General features: G+C 41.6%; 1 protein-coding gene across 1 annotated transcript in view; it reads right to left on the bottom strand.

The window, feature by feature from the left end:
• Positions 1 to 27,767, bottom strand: part of LOC134578355 (serine/threonine-protein kinase Nek11-like) — a 214,265-nt gene that overhangs the window by 82,267 nt on the left and 104,231 nt on the right. The window contains exons 4-6 of the mRNA XM_063437344.1: positions 26,364 to 26,482; positions 23,820 to 23,884; positions 23,146 to 23,272 (exon numbers count right to left, since the gene is read on the bottom strand). Coding sequence (XP_063293414.1) covers positions 23,146 to 23,272; positions 23,820 to 23,884; positions 26,364 to 26,482 — 311 coding nt within the window. The remainder of the gene's footprint in view (positions 1 to 23,145; positions 23,273 to 23,819; positions 23,885 to 26,363; positions 26,483 to 27,767) is intronic.

Raw genomic sequence — 27,767 nt, 5'->3', positions numbered from 1 at the left:
TTACCTACATGTTTTTTGGTTGATAAGCAGTGATTCTGGCCAAATAAAACTTTAAAATGGGGGGAAGCCAGGAGAAAACCTGAAAAGGAATTTCACGTATATGTATGCAATACGAAATAAATTCAGAAGCTATAAATGTAATCTTTTCAATAATAAAAAATGACGGTCGTTTCCCTTTAACGGCCATGTACCATGGTAGCTAGCTGCTAATGGGCTGATGATTAGAGCACTACAAAACGGCCTGCTTAGCCAGAAACCAGCTGAGAGACAGCCCATGGGTCTATAAAGTATTTAACCTGTCCTTGAATATACAAGGTGGCTGACCTAGTTTAATATCCAGTCTCTTTTCTTTGGTGTCTCTCTGAAAGCTGTACGACATAAGCTTATGCGGCAAAGAGGACATTTTTATTTTATTTGTAAATTTCTCTAAAGTGGACGTGTAAACAAAACAGCATTTAGCATTAAACATATTTTAGAACTACCTATTGCTTGTGCTTGGGGTTTTTCAACCAATATAACAATTTTAAAGTACTGCTTTACCAAAGCACAGCAGAATTGGTGGCAAACTCTACGGAACCAATTACATCTGTGTCCCAAACCAAACTCTGTTCTCCTGATTCAGGGTTCGAGAAACGAGTAACCATCCAACTTCTGTGACGTGTAATTAAGATGGCAGCTCTCTCTCTTCTAAAATGGTCAGTCACTTCTCTGGAATTAACATTACTAAATAAAACATTGAAAATCACTTATGTTAACTTTTTCCCATTTTCGTTTAAATGTGTATTAAAGATTTATCAAATGACTTCGCAATCCGGCTCAAACATTGCCAACCCAGTGCAAGAGACGAAATAGTAACATTGTTCCAATCTCTGTTCTCTGAACAAATTCTCTATGCTATCATGCGCAATAATTGACAGAGAGCTAAGATGGAGGCACCCAGTTGCAGAGTGAAGAGGTGTAGATTGCTACATGTGATTTCTTTCTTGCACCTCATAAATACATATTTGTTTAACTTTAATGCACAATATTAGAAATCTTGGAAAGTGACAGATCCCCTTTAAGAACTGGGCACTGCAAAACATTACATTTTTTTATTACACTTCTTCAGTACTCCTTGGAAAAATGAATCACGATCTGGCCTCACATTTAAAAAGATACCAGTTAATTCACTTGTTGTCTACAGTTAAAGGATATCAGGGTTCTTTATACCATATCACACTTGTTTTCATTCAGGTCCTTGCTATCCCTTTCTGTCTCCCCAGACTGATAGGAGAGAGCAGTAACACTGTACACGAGCTCTTGTAATGTAAACTATTCAGACTCGCAATTGACCAGATTAAGTTCAGCAAGCGCACTGTCATTTGTCTACAGAATGGAACAACAGTCCAACTCCGCTATAGCAACAGCTTGGCTGATTTGTCTTCAAACCACTACAATTTGGCATGTTGTAAATAAACCGCTCAATATTTAAATCGAACACGGTTGGCAAATGTATCAGGAGAAATAGAGGCTATTGTTCAGTACTCGAAATGCTGTTTATCCTTCAGCTGCTGGGTCACATTTCCCAGAATTCTTACTGAAGTAGACCGAGAAGACAAAGACGGCCAATGGTGGACACCCCAATTATAAAAGTACAGATTTGCCAAAATGAACTTACATGAAGAGTGAAACTGTGTTTCCATCTGAGCAATCCAGATTTTCTTGGACTACAGTCCACTTAAAGGGACAAAATAGGCACCAAAATAAATTTAGCTTAATGAAGCAGTTTTGGTGTATAGATCATGCCCCTGCAGTCTCACTGTTAAATTATCTACCATTTAGGGGTTAAATCACTTTGTTTATGCAGCTCTAGTAACACCTTCCCTGCCTGTGACTCATGCAGTTTCCCGTGAAGAGAGACCTAATGTTTACTCTTCCTTTATTACACAGTGTGTTTATTTTAGAACTTCTTATCTCCTGCTCTGTTAATAGCCTGCAAAAGCATATTGTGGGTGATTAAAGTTCAATTTACAGAGCAGGAGATAACTTCTACAGTAAGTTGGGATTGACAATGGAAACCATTTTTCATGAAAGCTATGTCAGTCACAGCCAGCGGAGGTGTGGGTAGGGCAGCGTGGACAGAAACAAAAGAGATTTAACTCCTCAACGGCAGAGGATTGAGCAGCGAGACAGCATGGGCATGATCCATACACCACAACTGCTTTATACAGCTAGAGTTATTTTGATGCCTATTGTATCCCTTTAATTTACTTCCACCTTAAAGAGAATTACGGGAAAACCATACATTTCACTGCTTCACTTTTGTGACCTTTAAAAGGTAGCAGAGAGGCAACAGCTGTTTCCAGCTCTCCAATGAGCTATGAAATGACTCTTATATGGTTGTCAAGCACAATGTATAAAGCTGCTTCAGGTTAGATAGAAAGCTTCAGTTAGTGCCATCATTCTGGCATTCACATAGTTAATAAATAAATTGGTGTATACAAATTGTAAAATCTCAGCTTAATATTTCATTGCGGTTGACACAGAGGTGCCAATTCACCCCAATTGTCGATATAATGGATGAGAGGTCAATCAAAAAAAAAAAAAAAAAAAAAACCTGTAATGCAGTTTCAATATAAATTGAACTATTTTGTTTAATTTTCTTAGAACACTGTTTAAAGGGGCATCATTTTCTCCAAGGATTTCAAGTAACCTGTTTCCTTTTTTTTTTTTTTTTTTTTAAACAAATTTGTGGTTGTGACAATGAAAAAAAATATAGAATTAAAGTGAATATCACAGGTTCAGCTCTCAACAAGTTCCCTTTAATATCTCATTTACATGAAATATAAAAAATACAATTACGGTATGTAATATTTAAGATTGTACTTAACTCGTCTACAGTGGGCCTGTTCTGCCATCACACCTACCTTTGTTGGTGTCAAACTAATGTAATATTCACCTACCAGCTCCACCTACCTCCTGCCCTGCTCTAATGCACTGTGCCCTGCTTCGGGATATGTGCCACTACACCAACATCAGATTTTAGTGACATTGGTTGCGCAAGATGCGTTATGGGAAAGAATAATTACAGCAGGTATATGTATGAACTGCAGATGCAGTGAGAAAGTGCAGGAGAACCACCTCTAAGATATCCTACTTATCTCATGTCACTCATTCTCAGCATAGAATCTATATCGCAAACATAGAGTTCTGTGCTCAGAAACGGATAGGTGGGAGGGACTTTGAATTCCAAAATATGTAAAAACATGCATTTACTTGCAGTTCTGCTATAACAACATGAAATTGTATGCTATTAAAAATAAACATAACGGGGGGCGGAGCCAGCAGCCGAACTGACTGGTCGCATCTCTGGAGAGCTCCGAGATCTACAGGCCCAAATCAAGAGAAACTCGAATTTTTTACCCCCCAAAAAAGCTACCCTAGCCCACACACGGCGACAGGCGGCACAACAATGGGCAGGAAACATAAAAAGCCAAAACCTGACCCGCCCCGGCCGGGCACCAGCATAGGGGATCTATGGCGCCGAGCACGTGGCGATCCGGAGCCTGACTTAAACGCCTACATGGATGACTTTATTGACACCGACGAAGGTCTCTCTGAGCCTGAGGAGTTATGCCCACCGGCAATGCACACCCTGACACAGCCTCAGGCAAAGCCGGACACTGCCCCGGTAACTAAGGCCGAGATGAGGGAGCTGTTGGCGGAGCTCCGCAAAAACATACAGGGCGATATGGCTGCAATGAGAAAAGATATTCAGGGCCTGACACATCGGGTGAGCACTGTGGAGCAAGACTGTCACAACCACACGACACAAATGTCCACGCTCCAGCAGGAGGTGCAAACGCTACAACTACAGCACCTGAGGATGGAACAGACTATGGCGGCACTGGAGGACTCGCGCCGAGCCCAAAACATAAAGGTTAGAGGCATTAAAGAGACGGTCCCAGAGTCTGAACTCCCCCACTTTATACGACGTCTAATTGGCACACTCCTACCGCCAAAGCAGGCCAAAGGGGTAGTAATAGACGGCCTGTTCAGAATCCCGAAACCGCCTACGGCTCCCCAGACGGCACCCAGGGACTTGATTATCAAATTCCAAAAGCGCCAGGACAAGATGGCTGTAATGGCCGCCGCCAGAGGTAACTCACCCCTCATATTCGAAGACCTGGCCCTCTCACTTTACGCAGATCTCTCTAGAGGGACTGTGGCCTGGCGCGCAACTCTCCGGCCCTTCACCACCCTGCTCCGCGCACACTCCATCAAATACCAGTGGCGCACCCCGCACAAACTTCAGGTGATCCAGGGTGAAAATACCTACCATATAGCGGACCTGCAGGAGGCGAAGACGCACCTTGCCGCTTTGGGCCTCCCACTGGACTCACTTCAACAGCCCCGAGCTCCTTCCAAACCACACGAGTGGAACCCGGCCACTGCAGAAACCTTTGTCCCGAGAGCCGCTACCCGCAATACAAGGACAGCAACCCCTACCTGAGGGACCCGACCGAGTTGCTCTGCGGAGGGAAGGCCTGAACAGCGAGCTACGACCCGGAGAGATCACCATTTGGGACACTGGTTGACGGGTGAATACGACAAGACCATATGGGACTCATGGCCCCCGTACAGTTAACCCCACATTTACAGTGGGCAATATTGCTATATTCTTACCACAACCTAGGGGCCGCCATGTGACCAGAGTAACTTGACTATTGGAATATGTCCCTGTCCAGCTTGTTTTTTCTTTCTCTATTTAGTGTTCATTGTTCCTCCTTATGATTTTGCATGTCTTGACGTGGTGAAACACAATCCAAGAGATAGCTACCTTACCTCTACAATTAATACGTTTGACCCAGACGGGCGTAATGCACATACGCAGAAATGTTATGTTTCCCTCTCTGACTCAACTATCTTGTATAGAACTTAGAAATGTGTTGCCAGCTCCAATGCCACGTTATGTTTACTGTACAGGTTGTTGCATTGCTTGTTCCAGTGCTCGAGGCTGAACAAAACTGATGGCCTTTACACACTAACTTACACTCACACATAACTAGCCCTCCTAGCCCTCCCGGCCTTACTCTCTTCCCTATGTGCCAGACCTGTGCCACGCTGTTTGTTGAACCTTATATGCTGTTTGACACCTCTTGAACATCAACCATGGGACCAGGGGTCACGGCTCCCACGAATCTTAATGTGGTGCAGTTTGTCACACTCACATCACACTTTCTGCCGCACAACCCGACAAGAAGCATTTAATTACGAAGGCTTAGTCTTTGATGACCCACAATCACATCACACTCAGCCAGGAACACTAAACCTTAAGACTGCACCACATGCCCCTAACATCCCCACACTAGCACTTACCTCTACAGTCACTCAGGGTGGCAAACTTAGCTTGCATAACACCTGTAGGAACATCTTACTGCATGTTTAACTATCACTTAGGCATATCTTGCAGCAGCAAAACGTGATCTTTAATGTTAAACATGTAACTGCGTTAATCTTGTTACCGTGCAAACGTATACTATACTATGAGAAGTCTCTAACGTTACCTGTTTGATTTCTGCATCTATCATTACTTCTGTGACTTTAGCTTAAACAAGCATGCCTAGCCTATGTATTAATACTCGCTATGTATATCAAACTCTCTAAGCAACGTCCATAGCTACTGTTTATCACCTTGCTTTTAAAAAAAAAAAATTGTGTGCAAGATCTCATGTCTACCCCTATGCTCAAATTGTGCCTAACGTGTTTGAGGATTGCCTTTGGGGTACCTCATAAACAATTGTTATCACTGTGCACACTTCAAAAATAAAGAATTAAAAAAAAAAAAATAAACATAACGTTAGTGTGTACCATGAAAGGTACATTTTAATCAGACAAAACCACAGCTCGGTGTATAACTCTGTTTGGGAACCAAGTGCCTCCATCAATGCTCCCTGTCAATCATTGCTATAAGTTCCGCCTTTTGCACCTGGCAATCACCATATAGAGAGAGAGTAGGATATTCAGAAACACCGTTTCTATTTCTCCTCCTTCACCAGTATGCTCTGGCTGTGCCAAGCTGAACTGGATTGAGATGTCAATTACTAAATCTTTATTATACAATTACAGGATTACTCCAACTAAAAACCTGGTTCTACTGTGCCTGAAACTTTAAAATAAATAAAGCTTTAAAAAATAAATTGAATATTCCAGCCTTGAAGCAAAGTTATCTCGTCAGCCTTGATCCTCCTCTGTTGTCATCACTCCCCCCCCTAGCTGCCAGGGAAGGGATATAGGGGAGGAAATAGACAGCATGCCACCATTAGATACCTGTCACCAGAATGTTGTGCATGCTGACATCAGACGTTCAATATGCACAGAATTAGTATTGGTCAGCTCGGAATTCTTGTTCCGGGTTGCGAATGATGCCCGATGACACTGCCGAAGGTGGAGTTTTACCGTCGGCAGTAGAGGTGTTAAACTCTGTATGTGCACATAAAGACTCCAGGCACAATGACCACTTTAAAAGAAAATGGGGAAAAGAAGGTTGACACAAATTAAATGTTTTTTAATGTTTTATTCAGAGGTCCAGTTTTCAGAAAAGTGTTGTTTCCCCTTTAACACTGATGTACACATTTCCATCTCTCTATTTCTTTTTTTTTTTTTATGGAGTATGGAGAAAAAAGAAACTTTGATTTATTTTTTTCCTGTAGATTAAAAAACCCGTATTCTACGATGTATACAATGAAATAAGAAATGAAGAAAATGAAAAGCCCCATCGATGACAGATCTGCTTTAAAGGCAGAGTACAGCAGAGGAAGAGGCCACTGATTAATCCCTAAAGTCTTGTTACTCAGTTACAGAGACTGGTTTGGAAGGGATGAAAGAGAGAAGATCGGCTCAGTTTTGGCCACTGGGAATATCAGTACAAGGGACGGCGGTTCTGTGGCAGGCAGGTGTCATTTGCATGCAGGATTCAGACGTCAAGAAATCGGGGCAGCTCATACACAGGGAAGCATGTAGATGTAGACATTTTCCTATATTTACATTAACCTCTTCTTCTCTGGGCTACCCTATTTAGGATAATGAACAGAGCTCCCAACAGATGCACTGCTCTGTCTGTTCTTTAACCCTTTAATTGCCAGAAGTGACTCACACTGGCATATCAATAAAGGGTGAAGGGCACAATGATGGTGGCAGCTGTGTGGGCAGACAGGACTGTAGATACCAAGCAACTCTGTGAATGCGTGTGGCAGAAAACAAACGGTCCGTGTCACTCCAACTTCCGTGGAATAAAATTTCAAGGAAAACTACATAAAAAAACAAAATAGAAAAAACAAAACACTAAAGCAAATACATTTTTAAAAAAATAGCAATACGAAAGATACCTAATGATGAAGTGTATATTAGGGGAACTGAAGAGCAGTTTTTGGAAACATTCATAAACCATTAGAACTTCTTGTGATGAGAAACATTTGCTATAACACACATTTCCCCATTTTCATTCTTAAAGGGACACTAGGCACCCAGACCATTTCAGCTTATTGAAGTAGTCTGGGTGCTGTGTCCCTATTGCAGAGAAACTGCAATGTTTACATTGCAGCTCTAAGTCTGCCCTCTGTGGCTCTCTGCCAGACAGCCACTAGAGGGCTTCCGGAATCGTAACAGACTTTTGGTCCGTTATCTGATGCTAGACGTCCTCACGCTCTATATTAAGACCTCCTGGGTCAGATTTTTCTCCATATGAAAGCATTGATTCAATGCTTTCCTATGGGGAGGTCTAATGTGCGCGTGGCATTTGCCGCGCATGTGCATTAGACCCCGCTCGTCGCAGGACGGAGGAGGGGGCGGAACTTCGACCCACTGCAGAGGGACATTGGCGCTGGGATAAGGTAAGTAAATACAGTTTTTAACCCTTTATTTACTGAGTAAGAGGGGGCACGAGGGAGGGGGGAGGCAGAGGGATCGGTAGTGCCAGGAATACAGCTTTGTATTCCTGTCACTACAGTATCCCTTTAATATAGAGGCAAAAACCTGCAGCGTTTCCCAATAACAACACGATTTTAAAAAACTGTAAACCTTCCCCCAGAAAGTAAATTACAATGACTGGATAAGGGTAACAGAGGGTCCTCTTCATATAAACTTGCAACGTAAAGATTATAGATCCTACTTTGCGCTTTTTTAAAAATATATTTAAATTAATAAAACTACATTGTAACAGCGGCTTTCTTAAATGTCACCTCTTGCTTTAAATTAAAATTCCCATGGTTCTCTGGTAAAATGAAATGGGGTCAGTATGCGTGTTTTATTTTTTGCTCGGCTGTTTCTCAACAATTTTCTTTCTTTTTCCCAAATCAGCCTTGGTGGCAAAACCCAGCTCTGGTATTTAACGGATTACTTCAAATTTCATCGTCTTCCAAAACAGAAAGGGATTACTGCACTTCCCACAGACTGGTCTGTCACACCGGGGGGCTGCAGTGCCTGCCAAGTGGGTAACATTTGAGAAGTGTGGATAATAAGCGGCAGTATCAGTGGATTCTAGCAGTACGCAAGCCCCTTGTGGATGGCAAATTGCATATACTGTGCAGTAATCAGGTGTGTTAAGAATTACATTGTGTTATCAGGAAGGATACATTTAGATTTCTCTAGTGTATCCTATGTAGGCTATATTGCTGAAGTGCTTAATGTATTGTATACTCTTCATTTTATAAAAGTGCGGAATTTAATAGAAATCTTTACTACCTCGCTATACCTCCCCAGCAGTCAATTAGACAACCGGTTTTGTTATATCCTGGTGGTTTAGCTCTGTGGAGCTAAACTCAAGAGACCGCAATTGCCCAGAGCACCTGCTTTGCAGAGACTTCTAATTGAGTTCGAATACCACTCACTCAAACTCTGTGATTGGACAGCCACAGAACATCTGTGTTGCGGAAGAAGGGGAGGGCTTGCAGTAGCTGAAGATTCTAAATCTGCAGCTATTGCAAGCCAAGATTTCATATATTCGCAAAGAAAACAATGAATTCCATTCGTATATTTAGGGGTGTATATATAACATTTTTTTTTTTTATAGAAGTGCTGCTTTAACCCCTTAAGGACACATGACATGTGTGACATGTCATGATTCCCTTTTATTCCAGAAGTTTGGTCCTTAAGGGGTTAAGAAGTGAGAGTGGATAAAAGGAGCAAGAATGTGGTTCAGTAACGTAGAAGCATGAATAAGATTGTATGCGTAGGGAGTTAGCAGGAGTTGCTATCAGATGTCAAGTTGTTTTAAAACGGAGCGTACATGGGCTGAAATCAGAAACGTGGCAAAGTCACTACGAACGCAGAGTTCCGCTGTGTTGCTAAATCTCCTGAACTAAACCCCACTACAGCGTCTGATGTCTAGCCCTGCAGATTCAAAAACTATGCAGAGAGGAAGCAAAGGATTTAGAGAGCAAAGAGAGAGGAGGTGAAAGCGTGGGCGAAAGCAGACAGGTTGCATGAAACAGCACTTCCGCGAACAAACCATGGAGGCTACTTTAATGTGTTGTGATTAGCATCCTTTAGCATTAGCAAAAAGAGAAAAGGGAGGATTGTTCATCTGCGGCATTGCATGTTAGTGGCTGCCAGATTTGCTTGTCTGGTTTTGTTCCAAGCCTGATATTTTCGCTTTCATTCGGGGAGAGAGAGAGAGAGAGAAAAAGAGTGTGGGTGGGGATAGAAAGACAAAAAGAACGAGACACACACAGATAGAAACTGGCTGTGTTTTCCGATGCACCCTGTGACTCACCTCAACAAATGATCACTGAGACTTGGAACAAATAAACAGACTGCAAATCCTCTAAAGTGGGGGAAGCTTTGTAGCACAAAATTTAAGTGGAAAAAAAACAAAAATATAGTGTCTTCTGCTGAAATATAACATTCAAAAAACTGTAAACTCTAGGACAGAAATAATGAGAGCACAGAACTGTAGTGGTTATGGCTTGGGCTAATTTAACTCGCAATCATGTTTTTTTTAAATTTATTTAGAGAACAAGTACAGTTCCTCGGAAATTATCTTGTTATCATTCATTTAAAAAAGGTCACATTCTACTGTTATGTCCAGTATGTTCACAAGTCAGCCAGGGATGGGCCACTACATCAGTATCGGTATGCAGGGTTATTTTTGTACTGAGGGTCTGTATGTGTATATAAATGCACGACTATATATTTGTACGTAGTTTGCGTGTGTGACCACAGGTTTGCATATGTGGAGAGTCAGTGCTTGTGAATACAGGGGAATATATGTATTGTTATATGGATTGTTGGGCTGTATATGAATGTGTGTGTGTGTGTGTGTCTGTATGAGTTTGTGTATTGTGATGTATGGACTGTTGAGCTGCGTATGAGTGCGTGTAATGTGATGTATGGGCGGTTTGGGCTGTGTATAAGTGTGTGTGCGTGAGTGTATGAGTTTGCATAATGTGATGTATGGACGTTTGGGGCTGTTTATAAGTGTGTGTGTGTGTATGAGTTTGTGTAATGTGATGTACGGGTGGTTGGGGCTGTGTATAAGTGTGTGTATGAGTTTTTGTGTAATGTGATGTATGGGCGGTTGGGGCTGTGTATAAGTGTGTATGCGTGAGTGTATGAGTTTGCGTAATGTGATGTACGGGCGGTTGGGGCTGTGTATAAGTGTGTGTATGAGTTTTTGCGTAATGTGATGTATGGGCGGTTGGGGCTGTGTATAAGTGTGTATGCGTGAGTGTATGAGTTTGCATAATGTGATGTACGGGCGGTTGGGGCTGTGTATAAGTGTGTATGCGTGAGTGTATGAGTTTGCGTAATGTGATGTACGGGCGGTTGGGGCTGTGTATAAGTGTGTGTATGAGTTTTTGCGTAATGTGATGTATGGGCGGTTGGGGCTGTGTATAAGTGTGTATGCGTGAGTGTATGAGTTTGCGTAATGTGATGTACGGGCGGTTGGGGCTGTGTATAAGTGTGTGTATGAGTTTTTGCGTAATGTGATGTATGGGCGGTTGGGGCTGTGTATAAGTGTGTATGTGTATGAGTTTGCGTAATGTGATGTATGGACGGTTGGGGCTGTGTATAAGTGTGTGTATGTGTATGAGTTTGCGTAATGTGATGTACGGGCGGTTGGGGCTGTGTATAAGTGTGTGTATGAGTTTTTGCGTAATGTGATGTATGGGCGGTTGGGGCTGTGTATGCGTGAGTGTATGAGTTTGCGTAATGTGATGTACGGGCGGTTGGGGCTGTGTATAAGTGTGTGTATGAGTTTTTGCGTAATGTGATGTATGGGCGGTTGGGGCTGTGTATAAGTGTGTATGCGTGAGTGTATGAGTTTGCGTAATGTGATGTACGGGCGGTTGGGGCTGTGTATAAGTGTGTATGCGTGAGTGTATGAGTTTGCGTAATGTGATGTACGGGCGGTTGGGGCTGTGTATAAGTGTGTGTATGAGTTTTTGCGTAATGTGATGTATGGGCGGTTGGGGCTGTGTATAAGTGTGTGTGTATGAGTTTGTGTAATGTGATGTATGGACGGTTGGGGCTGTGTATAAGTGTGTGTATGTGTATGAGTTTGCGTAATGTGATGTACGGGCGGTTGGGGCTGTGTATAAGTGTGTATGTGTATGAGTTTGCGTAATGTGATGTATGGACGGTTGGGGCTGTGTATAAGTGTGTGTATGTGTATGAGTTTGCGTAATGTGATGTACGGGCGGTTGGGGCTGTGTATAAGTGTGTGTATGAGTTTTTGCGTAATGTGATGTACGGGCGGTTGGGGCTGTGTATAAGTGTGTGTATGAGTTTTTGCGTAATGTGATGTATGGGCGGTTGGGGCTGTGTATAAGTGTGTATATGAGTTTGCGTAATGTGATGTATGGGCGGTTGGGGCTGTGTATAAGTGTGTGTGTGTGTGTGTGTGTGTATGACTTTGCGTTATGTGATGTATGGACGGTTGGGCTGCTGTTGACTGTGGAGGATGCACTTCCTTTCTGTTGGTTCCCCACTTCCTGTTCGTGCCTGTTGGCAGTTTGTGAATGTTCTATGAATCAAAACGGTGGCTGAAGGAACCCTGTGTACTAAGGCAGCAATATAAGGAACCAGTTATATTTGTATTAATAAAACGAGTACTTGGTGAAACAGAAATAAAGTGACTGTTGTGTACAAAACAGAGCAATAACATTAGTATCATGGATGCATTTTAAAAAACCTCACGTGTATGAATCCAGGGTCGTGTGTGTGGACAGTCTGTGTGTGCAAATGCCGGGGTGTGTATGTGCGGACAGTGAGTGTGCTTGGATACAGGGGAGTACATGTCTGTGAATGCAGGAGTGTTCTTGTATGGAGTTGCTCTGTCTGTGTGAATGTGTATTTGTACCCCATATTTTCTATAGTCCATTACAAACTCCAATAGATTGTAGTCCATTTTCCTCCTCTGCTCCCGATAGGTAACCTATTCTCTGCTCCCCATAACCGATTCTCTGCCTAGTAGCCTCTCACAGTAAATAGCCTCTTGTCCTCCTCTCGCTCTATAGCTGTAGTAGTCCATTCACCACATCTTTGGGGGGGGGGTCCCTTTTTTTGTCTCTCGGCGTGCTGGGCCCGCCACTAAAGCAAGTTATTGTAGTGCAGCCGAACAAGAGGTAAAAGGGCCTTAGCAATAGGGGTCTGCAGAAGGTCATGCGGGGCCCTTACTGTGTTCATGCTGGCTGGGGAGATTGTTTAACTCCCCAGCTGAGCCATGAATTTACTGCACTACTAGCAGGCCCTCAAAAGCCTCAGGCCCTCAATGCATGAGATAGGCCCGAGTGTTAAGGCCGCCCCCTAGTGCAGTATGATAGTGCACATCGCTAATTTAAAATTCATCAACATATTCTATTTCAGAATAGAAACCCTAGAATTTAAACTATGTATCTTTTTTTATTTATGAAATCCAATTTTATATGAATTAAATCTGAAAAAGTGTGAGAAGTTAAGAAATTTAGTTTTTCACTTTAACTGTGAACGTCTTTATACTGTTAGCTTTAACCCCTTAAGGACACATGACATGTGTGACATGTCATGATTCCCTTTTATTCCAGAAGTTTGGTCCTTAAGGGGTTAAATGCAATAAAACACATATCAGTGCAGGTTTTATGGTGTTTTGGAAAGTGTTAAATATAGGGCTTGCAGACTAAATGGTATTAATAACTAGTAACTATTATTAACTATATATATCAAAATACCTTTAGGATGAAGAATATATATAATTTTATTCCAAGTGTCTTGTGTAACTATTATATAATGTTATTGATTATATATGGGGGAACTGCCCAACAACCCTTGTAGTCCCACTGCAGCCAATCCAAGTCATGTGATCGTGGTGTCACTAGATTGAAAGCATAGTGACGGCCTTGGCTGTCAGGCAGGTCTCCCAATCGTATTCGGAGCAGAGGTAAGAATCCGGGCTGAGGGAGCTCCAGATTGTTGGGGCATGCTATGCCGCCCTAACGGCGTTAAGACCTCCTTTTGTAGGACGGCATTGCGTGCCTTTACACGGGGAGGGGTTAAATGCATGACTGTTTTTAATGGGTATATCTACTAAACAGTGATTTTATTTTTATTTGGGCTATAGAGTGTTCCTTTAAACTGGGCACATCTCACATAGAGACTACATAATACAGTGCCGTTACTTTTGACATGTTATTCTCTATAAACAGCATTTCCTATGATGCTCAGCCAGGCCATGGAAGATATATGTGCCTCCCAAGCCATGTGGTATGAGTGCCACTTAATATTTCAGGGCAGCAGAGGTTTAACCCCTTAAGGACACATGACATGTGTGACATGTCATGATTCCCTTTTATTCCAGAAGTTTGGTCCTTAAGGGGTTAAATAAAAAAAACGGCAGATTGCCTCAATGCTTTGGGGTTCCACCAATACAAAACACATTTTTACTAATTTGTGGGGGATATTTTTTTTTTGCATAAAATTTCACAGCCTCCCAATACATCTGTTAATTAATGGATTTACACCATCAGTTAAAAAGATCTAGATGATTATTATGTCTCGGGACAAATAAAATGTAAAACAAAAAATTGTTCACTTGCAGAGATTTTTCTATCTACATATGTTTAAACACTACAGGCCCCCAAATGGCCTCATTTTACAGACAGGGCTGGATCTACTCTTGAAAGGGATAAAAATTGGCTACAAAAATAAAATCTGTAGGCTTACCAAAGTGGCACTAATCGTATACCATAGGCTACATTTGAGCTCTATGTAACAGCCCTAGAAGAATCTGGGTACTGGGAGGAATAAAAGTCAGACATTCAAATCTTTAGAGCTGCAATCTCGCTTGCTAGGCTCCAAAGATCCCATGACAGGTTCCACCAGCAACAGAAGTCCCTCTGGATCTGGCCGTGCTCACGATTAATACACAGGGAGTAAATAATGAATGCATTTGCTGTACAGGGTTCACGGTTGCTGTTTTAGACTTGGCTGCACTCGTATCTCGCAGATTTCGTATAGGATTCCTGGAAATCAACAGACGGTTTTACTGAAGCATAAAATATCTTGAGAGGAGGCAGAGAGGCTCTCCTAGCGCTGGCAAACCCCGCTGGGAATTTGGTGTACTCTCCACGCAGCTGTGCCAGCTGGTGTGACTGGTCTTCAGAAGATCTTCATTAATTCCAATGGACGCATTGCTCAGCATCAAAACGCCCGCAATGATTCTCTTGCAGAGCAATACAGGCTGAGAGTGTCGTTAAATAAAAGGCTTTTTAGCTCACATGGTATGTGATTCTGTGTTTATCAGTGAGTGCCTGTGCTGTATGGGGCTGGGTGTTGTGACTTACTAAAATTACGGTTAGATAAATGAAAAAAAAAAAAAAGGTTTCATCAATTTCATCACAGACTACTGATTATACTGTTGATCAAATCAAGACAAAAATCCTAGATTGCAGCCACTAAAATGGGAAACTATGGTTGCAATCAACACAGTTCCAGTTTATTTGTGAAGTCTAGAACGATCGGTTGGAACACACAACTTATTGCATAAAACCTTGATGGACCAAGAGCTGCATGGGATATCAATCTGTATAGATAAGAATTAGATTGGAGCATTATATTCTTCTGCAGAGGAGATCTTCCTGTGTTTACTTAAAAATGACACTATAGTCAACAAAACAACTTTAGCTTAATGAAGCAGTTTTGGTGTATAGATAATGCCCCTGAAGTTTTACTGCTCAATTCTTTGCCATTTATGAGTTAAATCACTTTTGTTTCTGTTTATGCAGCCCTAGCTACACTTCCCCTGGCTTTGGCAGACACAGACTGCATGAAAAAAGGTTTTCATATTCAATCAATAAATAATAATAATAATAATAATAACAACAACAACGTATTTAACTAGGAAAAGTACATTCAGATTACTCTGGTTTTCAGGTATGTCCTGGGGATGTTACCTAAGCCCAACATCCAGGGGTTGTTACTATTACCCAATTTAATGGTATTCATTTTATCTACCTCAGAAGGATGAAGGGCTGAGTCAACCCTCGCGGGATTCGAACCTGCGACCCAAGGGTTGAACAGATTCTACTGATGATGCATTAACCCAAAGTAAGAGGTTTGCTTACTTTAGAAGTTTTTATCCCCTACTCTGTAAACCTAACTTTAATCACACACAGGAGACTCCTGCAGGGTCTAGCAATCTATTAACGGACAAGGAGATAAGAAATGCTAGATTAAACAGAATGTGCAATAAAGGAAGTGTAAACATGAGATCTCACTTTTCAGGAAGTGTTTAGGAATGATGTGTAAGTCACATGCAGGATGTGCGACTAGGGCTGCATAAACAAAGTGATTTAACTCCTGAATTGAGCAGTGAGGCTGCAGGGCCATGTTCTATACACCAAAACTGCTTCATTAAGCTAAAGTTGTTTTGGTGACTACAGTGTCCCTTTAAACCCTACATTTAACAAACAAGTGTTTGTGATGTCTGAAATTCATACTGCTGGAAATGAGCACCTCCATCTTGGATCCCAGTAGATCATTTTTATAAGTTCTGCGTTTTTTCGGTTTAAAAAAAAAAAAAAAAAAAGAAACAAAAAAAATCAAATACAAAAAATGCCTGTGCTCCTGTCAGTCATCGGAATGACCTCATCAAAACTTGCATCAGGTAGCTTCATGGACCTGGACATAATTAAGCCACTAGCGAATACATTAAGTGACAGATGACACATCGAAACAATGTATTGTGTGCCCTTGCTCTACCAGAAATAAACTGGATTTGGATGGCAATTATTACACACACACACACACGAAAAAAGTTAAAGTTAACAAGTTAGAGGTGATTTTCAATGCACTGGATCCAATTTAATCAGGGCTTTAGATTTTAAAGTCCAGTTTATCGCTCATAAAATACTTTGCTCACTATGCCAGTTCAGGTATACAAATGGAGCGGATTTTAAAGCAAATGGAAATGAGCATTTGAATGACGCAAGGCATTTACTAGTCTATATATATCATCCTGCAGTATCCTATAATTTTCAATTATAGGTTCCCCAGAGCACAGCGATGTAGAGATGTCCACTGTCACAAATCTCTCATCTGACCCACTTACGTTTTGATGGATGGACGTTCTCACACATTCAGCTGAGTGGCACACCAATGGAATATCTCTGAGTGTCACTTATCCTACTCCCAAGGGAGCCACCTCCACATACATCGAGCCATACATGTATCTCAGCTCAGCCGATGCTTCACGCTAGCAGAAAGATAACTCCAGGGATTAAGGAAGAATTCCTCCCTCGCTCCATGCCTTCTACTGTACAAAAGTGATTCAAATCCTTTATCATGACTGAACATATTTTTCACATTATATTAAGTCTCTCCATAAATACAGTTTATAATTCCTAGCTATGCCCACATTCTGGATTACGCCCACTGCCTTCCAGGAAAAGAAAAAGAAAAGAAGAAAGTGAAAATGTACTTGAAAAGAATTAATGTTCAAAAAGTGGCTTTAGTGCAGCATTCCTGATTTTATTTTGGGTGGAGGGGGATGGGGTTGGAGAGAGTAGATTTCCATAGTGGTTTTCCTTGTCACAGCCGATCAGTCTTTAACTGCATATTATTGATATTGTAGTTAATGCTTCCTTAAGATTCGTTGCCAATAAAAATGATATTACCTATCCATTTAGTTTGATTTTATCTCCTCCTGTGTAACGCCATTCCACCATCTTTACGCTCTACACAGCAATCCCATTATGAGACACAAATACGCCTAGTGAACAACTTAAAGGGGCACATCCGGCACCAAGACAATTTTCTAAGCATTTTAGAGCCTTTTTTGGGGCCTAAATAAGCTGCATTTCTCGAATAACTACTTTTGTATTGTTTTTAGAAAAATAATTACATTACATACGATAGAGAGAGAGAAAAGTGCAAAAGTGCAAACCCTGCCTTCCTTGTCTCATCACTTTACAAATAGGTCCCTTTTCTGTTCCTCCTTCCTAAACAGCAGAGGCCAATAAAACACGAACACTTATTCCAGTCATTAGAAAAAATATCAGGCATCAGCAAAGCTCTCTAGGAGTTGTAGTGCAGTAACATTTTTCTTTAGTAGAAAGTGGACAATGGAACCCCTGACCTGAGCAAGTCTGAGGCTGAGCACATAGAGCTTTGGTTTTTAATAATCAGCCTCTTCCCTCTACACATTAACCTTTGACGCACAATATTAAACATGCCCAACAGACCAGAATAAGAGGCTCGTGATTGGCCAAGCTACTTCCAGAATAGAACAAAGCTCAAAGCGGATGATGTAATGTGTGGGGGATTTGTACAACATGAAATAACTAAAGAAGTATGTGATTACTTTGGATTGGCTGTTTTTGTATGTTTTAATGCAGGGGGCCCAAAAGGTACATCCCCAAATGTAGAACTACAACACCCATGATGCTTTGCATGCCTTTAGACTGACAGGGCATCATGGAAGCTGAAGTTTTAAACCATCTGTTTTAATATAAGCCTCCCTTTTTCTGGAAAAATTGGAAATGGCTACAATTATTTTTTATTTTAATTGTTACACTTGATGGACTTCAGTCATTTTTACCACGTAACTATGCAATTATCAATGTAATATGTTAAAAATTTAGAAACGGTCAATGGAGGACCGACCAGGGAATTTGTGTGTATAACAGCTAAATTGGTAAAATAACCAAGTTGCACAATGTATCCCCATTTTGTTAAACTATAATGCCAGTGTTATACCAAACATGTTATATTGTTTATAAGTTTGACAAATCCGATAAAAAAATGTGTATATAGCCCCTATTACAATACCAATGTCATCGACGTTAACACCAGCATTAAAATTATGCACAGATATAGGTTACTTTTTTCTCTCCCTTTTGACCAATTAAACAGTAAATATATCATTTAGCAGACACATTGATCCTGTACAGCACTCAAAGCAGATCTCACATTCAACAGATTTGTAAACGGACTTGAGCACTTGCTGCGTAGCTGTGATGAAATTGGATCCTTACACATTATGATCTATATAAAAGTTTTGCAAATATCAAAACATAGATATTTCAATGAACGATCAATTTGATTTGACAAGCCCCCCCCCCCCCCGCCAATTGTTGAGACATTTTGCCACGTTAATATGCTGAGTTAAAACATGATGGACTCTGGTTCCACTTAGTGAAAGCCCAAAGTGATCACACTCCATTTATAAACTAAGAATTAACACCCGAGAGATGCACTTTGGAAAAAAACGTGACCTTCACAGACCTTCCTGGGATTCACCATGAAAGAGCACAGTATGCAAAAAGGCCATCGGGTAAGGATGCAGAGGGAGGAAGAGCTGACATTTCATGATTTTTAAAGTCACTCTTGACAGAAACACAACCCAGATAAACTATCTATGCTATATGTTATTCAGAAGACCAGGCCTGTCCTGTCCTTAGGGGACTATGGCCAAAAACATTTCTTTATGTTTCTTAGCCCAACGCATTTTGTGTTGATACCACATGGACATTTCTCCAATAATTTTTTTTTTTTTTTTTTTTTTTCAATTTATGTTTTTATTAGAATTTGGATATTCATAATATAACTTTGTCATAATATGAGAGTAATACCAAGAATTAGGTAACATAAGATTATAACAATAATAAGAATTAGGTAGCACAGGATTATAGCGATGTCTCAGAGTTCACTATGCTGTAGTGTAACAGGTATCAACATGACTATATCTACACTTAATGTCCGGTTACATTAACAAGTCGTCTGTTGGGGCTGTAATTGGTAGATTTGAAGAGTAGGTGAAGTTTCAGATGGTGATGGTTCTCGCGCTACTTGCACCACAGCTGGTCAGCTATGCGGGATCCGAGGGTGTGTGTGCTGCCACTTAGTGGTGAGGCTTGTGAGTGTCTCTTGGGCATTTTCGCTATATACATGTTTTTCTTCGGACCCAGATTGCTTTTGGGCGTACTCTGCGCTGCGGTGTAATCTTCTTTGGATTCTGGCCCCCCGGGCTCCGGAAGGTGCAGCTGGCGGAGGAACTCCTTTTGGTCGTCCTTAGAAGTCAGGGTGAGCGTCTGGTTTCCCCGTGGTACCTCCAGGGACCCGTCTGCTCCCCATCGGTATCTGACTCCTGCTCCTCGCAGTTGTTTGGCAGCTGGTGCAAGTTGCCTCCGTTCCGCAAGTGCTGCGAATGGTAGATCCCCATAAAGGGCCACCGTGCTGCCTTCCATTTGCACAGTGCCCAGGTCTCTTGAGCGGGACATAATAGCGGCGCGGGTTGCCATGTCCTTTGTGACCACTATAGTGTCTCTAGTCGCGTTTTCTGGAGCCGTTGCCGCTTTCCGGATTCGAAACGCTGAAAGTATTGCGGCGGGGTCAGCGCCTCCTTTAAGGCCCATTGAAGACAATAGGTGATGTATATAGGGTATTAATGCCTCTCCTTCCACGTTTTCTGGAATCCCTCTGAGGCGTATGTTCCGCCTTCTGTGTCGAGCTTCCATAGTGGTGATAGTCCGGGTTAGTTTCTGGACTTGTGAGGAGAGGGTCTGCATTGTGTCTTGGGAGTTCTGCATCTGGTGGTCTCTTGCATTTTCTCTAGTTTCCATTGCTGTGAGCCTTTGTTGGATGTCCCCCACCTCTTTCTGTGTGCTTAATATATCTGCCCTCCACACTTCTCTCATTTCTCGTAAGAGATCCCTGATGCCTCTTTTTGTGACAGGGGATGATTCTGCCTCTGATTCTGTGTCAGGACATGGGGGCTCAGACTCTGCTGTATGTGAGGTAAGGCTTTCCCTATCGTCCTGGGAGTCCTCCTCTGCACTGCTAACTGCGGCCGCCATCTTGGCGGCTGCCTGTGGGTTAGGCCTTGTAAATGATAGCCGGATATCGGCCAATTTGGGTGTCTCTGGCTGGCGTTTTTTCTTATTTTTGCGCCCCATTAGTGTCTCTGGTCGGGAGGCGTGTGTGTGGCCGATTTTGGGAGCTGAGTGTCGGGTGATTGCTTACTGTTTTGTCCGCTGATACGGAGCTCCACACACTTGCGTCTTGATCGCTCGGCAGCCGGCCACGCCCCTTTTTTTTTTCTTTTAAAGTTATGTAGAGACAGTTATGCATGCTGATGTCACCACAAAGAGGCAGAGCAACGACAATTAAACCCCCTCTCTACCTATGTACCTAAATGTACCTCTCCTGGCATAGTGCATTGACTGGCTTTAACCATTGCATTGACTGTATCAGTCATGGCTAAATGGCGGCTTACATGTTTCTGTCGGTGTTGCTCAATCCCTTATTCTGGCTCGACACACTCAGAATTCCCCCCTTAAATGGGGATGCCAATTAAAAATGCACCATGCAGGGAGGCAGTTTTAACCCAAGTCCCATGGTTTCAATTTTACACAATGTCCCTCTTCCGGCATAACAAGTGAAATCTGGTATTTTCAATGCGAGCAATTCACAGACATCTATAGTGCCAAGGTTAGACATCAATGACCTATATGATTTGCCTATCCGTTCAATAAATGTAATCTCCTGTGTGTGGACATGAAGTAATGATGAATTATGTCCAAACTCCCCTTATGTTTTCATCTTGTGCTTCTGATCTGTTTAGATCTGATTTCTGAGCAATTTTATTACGCTCTTTGTTGCCGTTTGATGTGATGTACAAAATATATATAAAGACATCACACAGAGTAGAGATCACGACTGCTAAAAAAGGTAAAGATTTCAGGGTACAATTAAGAGCATGTAACTCATAAGGTCAGGTTGTGTGGGTACAATGCAGTTATTACATCTTGTGTGGTAACGGTGGAATTATTGGTCTTATATCATAGATCCATACGGAGATGTTGTTTGAAGAGGATACATCAAATTATAACATAAAAACCACAGCTTGTTAACTAGAATCATGGGGTGACTTGTGAGATCTAAGACAGACAAAAGAAACATGTGACCAGGCTATAGCAAAAGGCAATTCTGGGTCTAAGTAGGACAATAACACTATGTATGCTCAAACCATGTGCAATATAGAACTACCGATTCATTGACTGGGACGTGGATATTCAAGTTAATTTGTTGCTGGTAGAGTCCTATGCAAACAATTATGTAATGGGGATCACTGAACACCCTTAACCAGGTAGCCTTAAGGAAATTGTATACCTAAATCACTTCTGAACCAAACAATGAAAGAACAGAAACAATGGAAATGGAAGCTGGTTGATAAGATGCAAAATAAAGGTGGCAATCTGCTGGCACAAGCTAAGCAGCTACCTAAGAAATAGTGTCATTGTGTGGAGCAAGCTGGACCTAACTTTGTCACTTTGGCAACATTGTTATCTGGTCCTTGTGTCCACATGGAATGCCCATCATATTAAGGTTTGTATGATTCATGCAACTCTGCTGTCATTAGTTGGGTGGGTCATTCATTTTGGAATAGGATTGTTGTGAAGGCACAGGAGAGTGGTTCCCAAACCAGTCCTCCTGGTCTAACAACAGTACAGGATTTATGCATTTTCCTTTTTTAATCCAACAGAGACAGTAACAAACCCAGAAAGACAGAGACACTGACAAAACCCTGAAAGATGGATTTTGCTAGCGAGGGAACAGGAATAAGAGATCTGTGCACATACAGCACAGCTCTCACACTGTCCACTTAGTCAACAAGGAAAATGAAATAGGGGGTGGGTTTCAAATGTGATACTGCAACCCGTCTTCTTACAGGAGCCATAAGAACATTTTTAACCCCTTAACGTCATTTGGGCATTCTATGCTGTCCCCATTATAATGGGCTTTAAAGCCGTTACGGCGTCATAGAACGCCCTAATAGCTTTGAGCCCCAGTGCCCAGCTCCTACTCCCCTCAGCTGCGATCCGCTTCTGGAAGAAGCAGTCCCCACTCGGCAATTTAGGCCCCCGGGGGCCATGTGATCACTCTCAAAGAGAGCCTATGCAGCTGCCTGCAGAGGGACTGTCAGGCAGCCCCCCTGCTGGTCAGAAAAGATTTTTTTAAAAGTTAATAAAGCAATCAGGTTTAAAACAGTAAAACTTATCAAGACGATGATTGATATCACTAGTAAAAGTGCAGTTTTTGTGTAAAAAAATGCAAAATACAAATATGAACGCTAACTTTGGTCAGCGTTTGTGACTAAGTGGCTACTAAAAAACACTGGACATACCCCATTTCGAATACCCTGTTTTGTCTACTTTTTCAAATGGTATGCCATGGTGGGGTTAATTTTCTGGGCTGCCATACCGTCTCAAAGGAAAGCCCTATATTTGACGCCTGTAAGTTTCCAGAAACTCATAAAACCTGTACATGGGGGGTGCTGTGGTACTCGTGAGACATTGCTGAATACAAATACGTACATTTAATTGCAGTAAAATCTGACAATATAATGACATTCGCAGAAAAATGTCATGAAGAACTTGAAAAATATTTTTTTGTCTTAATTTCTCTGAACAAAATGATATATAAGAAGTGTGCACCGAATATGAAAGAGGTGAATTATGTTTGAACAACATGTAGCAAAACTATCAGGTTTTGTTTACGCGTTGTTTTGATCACAACTTGTACAATTGGCTCTGTCCTCAAGGGGTTAAAAATGTGTGTTTGAGGTTTACAAACAAGAGCATTAGTTTGGTTTAAAATGAAGCATTTGGGACAGAAAAGACAGAGACTTACCAGATATCAGACTTTGAATTGTACCCGCTGTTTGAGAAGGTTTCTGGGCTCATATAGTGAGGGGTTCCAGTGAACGAGGTCGCCATATCGGTTGGCAAGGACAATATGCGTGAAACACCAAAGTCACCTGCTCCAGAAACAAAAAGTAATCAATATCAAACACATTGAGATCTTCCTTTAAATGATTTAGATAAACAGGGAGAGTATAAAATACCACAAGGCCAAAGTTCAAGGGCTCATAAGCTTAAATCGCTCCTATATTTACAAAACAATAACCTGAAAACGGAGCACGTTTAAAAATAAGTTGTGGTTTAGAAGAAGAAAAAACGTGGGGGGGAAAAAAAAGACCCTATCTTAAACCTAGGCCAAAACATAACACTTTGAAGCTATTTGAGGCTGCTAAGTCCAGTGAGAACAAAGTTGACAAAATCTGGGTAAATCAATGGCTGGCTTCAAAATAATCAGTTAATCTTCCTGTTTGATACTTAGCGTAGATGTTGGAGCCTAGAAAAACAAATGGTGCTTGCTTCTAAGAGGTTTACACTTGTCACATGAATAATATGGAACCCTGTCAATGTGGAGCCTTAATCTTATAGTAATTGCTGCAGACTAACCATAATCAATAGCTTTGGGATGCATCTTGTGAAATAGAAAGGAGTAAAAGTGGCACTCACCGATCTTGATTGTTCCATTCTTTAGAAATATATTTTTGGTCTTTAAATCTCTGTGTAAAACCAACCTTAAAAGGAGACACAAGGTGAGATATGACAAGATAAAAGCTGGAAAGATTACAATGTATTTGCCAATGGCCATGTCTTCAATAAGACTATAGCTACATTTTGTGCACATTAATAAACATATTGCAGGTTTTATTTTGACACTGCCAGAGTTTAAATACTCTTACAAGACATTGATCCGGGCACAACCAACAAAATATACATTTTTGAATGTATCTAAAACATATGCTTTAATTAGTCAGTGTGCATGACAAAGATTGCTCGTAAAAGAAAACTATTTCAAATCAAGTGTGGTTTAAATAGAACTGTAGTATGTTAGGGACGGGAAGATAGGGGAACATGGAAAAATAAAACTGTGACAGTGAGGGAAAGATGACACAGAAAGGCCTATTCACCAAAGTGCAAAAATAACCATGGACAATTATTCTAGGGCATTTGGAGGCAAAAATCGGGACAATCGAAATTGACCAAACTCAGATTTATCAAGGAGTCGTTTTACTGGACATAAATGTACACCAGGAGGTAACAGGACGAGATGTCTGACAGCCAGAGGGTGTAATAAGGTTAATTTAGCAAAGTGTAAATTTCTATTGAAATCTGCGCTTTTTGTAAAATGAATAAATAGGGCACACTCTTCCATAAAATGCATTTCAGAAAGCTAAAGTGATTTAGGTGATTGGAGTGTTCCTTTAAGAACAATCAATTTGGGTGGAGAACAAGTGGAAACAAACTGTAAATAGCACAATTTTTATATTTCACTCCTGGGGGAAAGAGTGCCAAAGAGGAGTCCAACATAGAACTGTAAAAATAAAATAAAAACAAAGTAATACAAGTGAAAGGGTTAATAACAGAGTGGATCCATGATTAACCCTCAAACTAGCTCTGTGGTGGAATAGGGGCTACCATATCTCTACATGTCTCCTGATAATATGGAGGTCCATACAGGGCCGGCCCATCCATTGACCGCTGTGGAGCCACGGCTCCAGGCAGCACTGTCAGGAGCGGCATTTTGCCACCCCTGTCATCATCTAAAACAGGAGTTCCATTACCCGTGGCGGCGGTGCAGCTGCACCGCACGGGTTGGAAACCTGTGTGAAGGTCCATCAGGTGGCCCATGTCCTTAGGGCCACCAGATGGACATGTGCAATGAGGGGCCCGGTCATGCACTGTGGCACTTTAACAGTGCGACCGGGCCCCTTCTATCAGCAGGGAAAGCCCAACACACACACACACAGACGCATACTACATCCCCAGTACACACACACACACACACACACACACACAGACACAAAAACTTCATCCCCAGTACACACACACACACACAAACAGACACAAAAACTTCATCCCCAGTACACACACAGACACGTTTTATCCCCAGCACATACACATAGAGAACACTACCATTGTAGAAACAGATATGTTTTTTTGGGGGGGTGGGGCAGCATTTCATTCTTGGACCCAGGCAGCACAATGTCTTGGGCCGGCCCTGGGTCCATAGGATCCCAGTTTGCGATATTTTATTAATTGCATTACATTGTAACTATTTGGACGGTAATTGCCCTGATAGTGGCTTGTGCTGCCAGTGGTCAAACTGTGGATCTCTGTACGTTCACCTACAAGATTTTACTTTATATTGCCCATTTCCTTCTTATTAGCATCAAAGTGAATCCTACAAATGTGGTGGTTAAAACAATACCTCTTATATTTGGGATGGGATTCGCAATTCCGAATTTAAACCAAAGACTGGATTGTACCAACTGAAATATGCTTTTTTATGAAAATTACATAATTGTATTTGGATTTTAGGGAATTAACCAGAGAGTGACCGGGAAATAAAGAAGAGACCAACAAACATATGGGGCAGGGAGTATTTAATAAATAACAGCAGATATTGATGAAAATAAAACATGGTCAGGAAACGGTCATTTAAACTGCACGGTTGTAAAACAAGCTGTGTTCATTCCTATAAATCAGCACACTGGGGAGCCAGTCCTTGGTTATATGGGGCAGATGGCCATCAGGCTTGTTTGGTTTAATGATTTTGTTTTATACTAGTCACTGTACAGTAAAGCCCGAGGTTGTTTTGTCCTTTGTGACCCAAAAATGTGCATCATTAAATCATGCTTTAAAAAAGTGAATGGCTCCTTCCCAAGAGGTCTTGCAGCAGCTGCAATTTTTACTTTTCCACAAAACTTTCTTCTACCTGTGAGAAGATCATTGATTGCAGTCTAGCTTAGAAAACTGAAATCAATATGTCTGCCAGTGAAAACACAATCATCTGTCTTCTTGTTGTACCTGTCAAAGTTATAATCTCAAGGCTAATACGTGGAAATATCAGCCAGCAGACTGGGAGAAAGATTCATTCAGATATAGGGAGCAGTACTTCGCTATAGGCTTGTGTGGAAAAGAGAGGATAATAAGGAGATGAGACAGGAAGAGAAATATACAAGAATTAATTCAGAGTGGGGGAGAATATCACACCTCTCATGAAGATAGTTGACTCCAAGCAAGAGTTGGATGAACCATTCAGTAATATGTCCCTCTGGGAAGGGTCGGTTCTTGTCCTTTTGCTGTTGGATGATGCAGTCAAGGTCTCCACCCTAGGAATAAAAATCGAGATACATAATGCAAGGAGGAAATTCGTCTCTCCAGTAAAAGCAATAAAAGAATATGAAGCCTCTAAAAGACAATAACATTTCTCTCATAACCGCAAGACTGGAGATACATTGCAGGGCCTGCTGTAATACACCTCTCGCTGAATTATTTTAAATCTGAGAGGGGCATCTTGCTGAGCTTCATTTATGAGATATTCTATAGAATACTACTTGGATACATATACGAGTCTCCGGGCATTAATAAGCTGTACACAAATGGAAACGTTCCAATAAGATCTAGCAAGCTGTGCGTTCGCCCAATATGGTGCACATGTTGAATTCTGGGATTTGTTTTCAGCCCAGCAAGCTCACAGTGTGATTGGCAGTGGTTTGTTGTAAGGTTCTGTATTAGATACATGTTTGTAACACACAGATGGCTTACTGATATAGGAGGTCACACATGGAGTAAGCACTGTGGGGTTAATGAATCATTATTAAAAAAATTAAAAAAATAAAAAATCATTGTCAAAACAGGGGAGTTAAAAAGGTTGAACTTCACTATAGTGGCCTTTACTGAAGCGCATTAATTGGAACACCATACATGGATCAGCCACAACATTAAAACCACTGACAGGTGAAGTGAATAACATTGTATCTTGTTACAATTGCACCTATCGAAGGGTGGAATAAATTAGGCAGCAGGTAAGCCATCAATTCTTGAACTTCATGTGTTGAAAGCAGGAAAAATGGACTTGCGAAAATATATGAGTTACTTTGACAAGGGCCAAATGGTGATGGCTGGACGACTGGACAGAGCATCTCCAAAACGGCAAGTCTTGTATGCAGTGGTTAGTACCTACTAATAGGAAGGACAACTAGTGAACCAAGGTCAGTGTCATGGGCACGCAAAGCTCATTGGTGCACATGGGGAGCAAAGGCTAGCCTGTCTGGTTAGATCACACAGAAGAGCTACTGTAGCTTAAAATGAAGAAAAACATACTACCTACCCTGAGATTGTTGCAGACCACGTACACCCCTTCATGGCAATGGTGTTCACTGATGGCAGTGGCATCTTTTAACAGAATAATGCACCCTACCACACTTGAATGGATTCAGGAACAAAGATTTCAAGGTGTTGTCTTGGCCTGCAGATTCCCCAGATCTCAATCCGTGGGATGTGCTGGAACAACAAATCTGTTCCACGGAGGCCCCACCTTGCAGTACTTGGTGCCAGATAATACAGGACATGTTCAGAGGTCAATGCCCAGAGCTGTTTTGGCACCACGAGGGG

The sequence above is a fragment of the Pelobates fuscus genome, chromosome 12 (genome assembly GCF_036172605.1).
Source record: "Pelobates fuscus isolate aPelFus1 chromosome 12, aPelFus1.pri, whole genome shotgun sequence".
Taxonomy (NCBI): Eukaryota; Metazoa; Chordata; class Amphibia; order Anura; family Pelobatidae; genus Pelobates; species Pelobates fuscus.
Note: the sequence above shows the minus strand (reverse complement) of the source record. Positions and strands in the feature narration are given on the sequence as shown.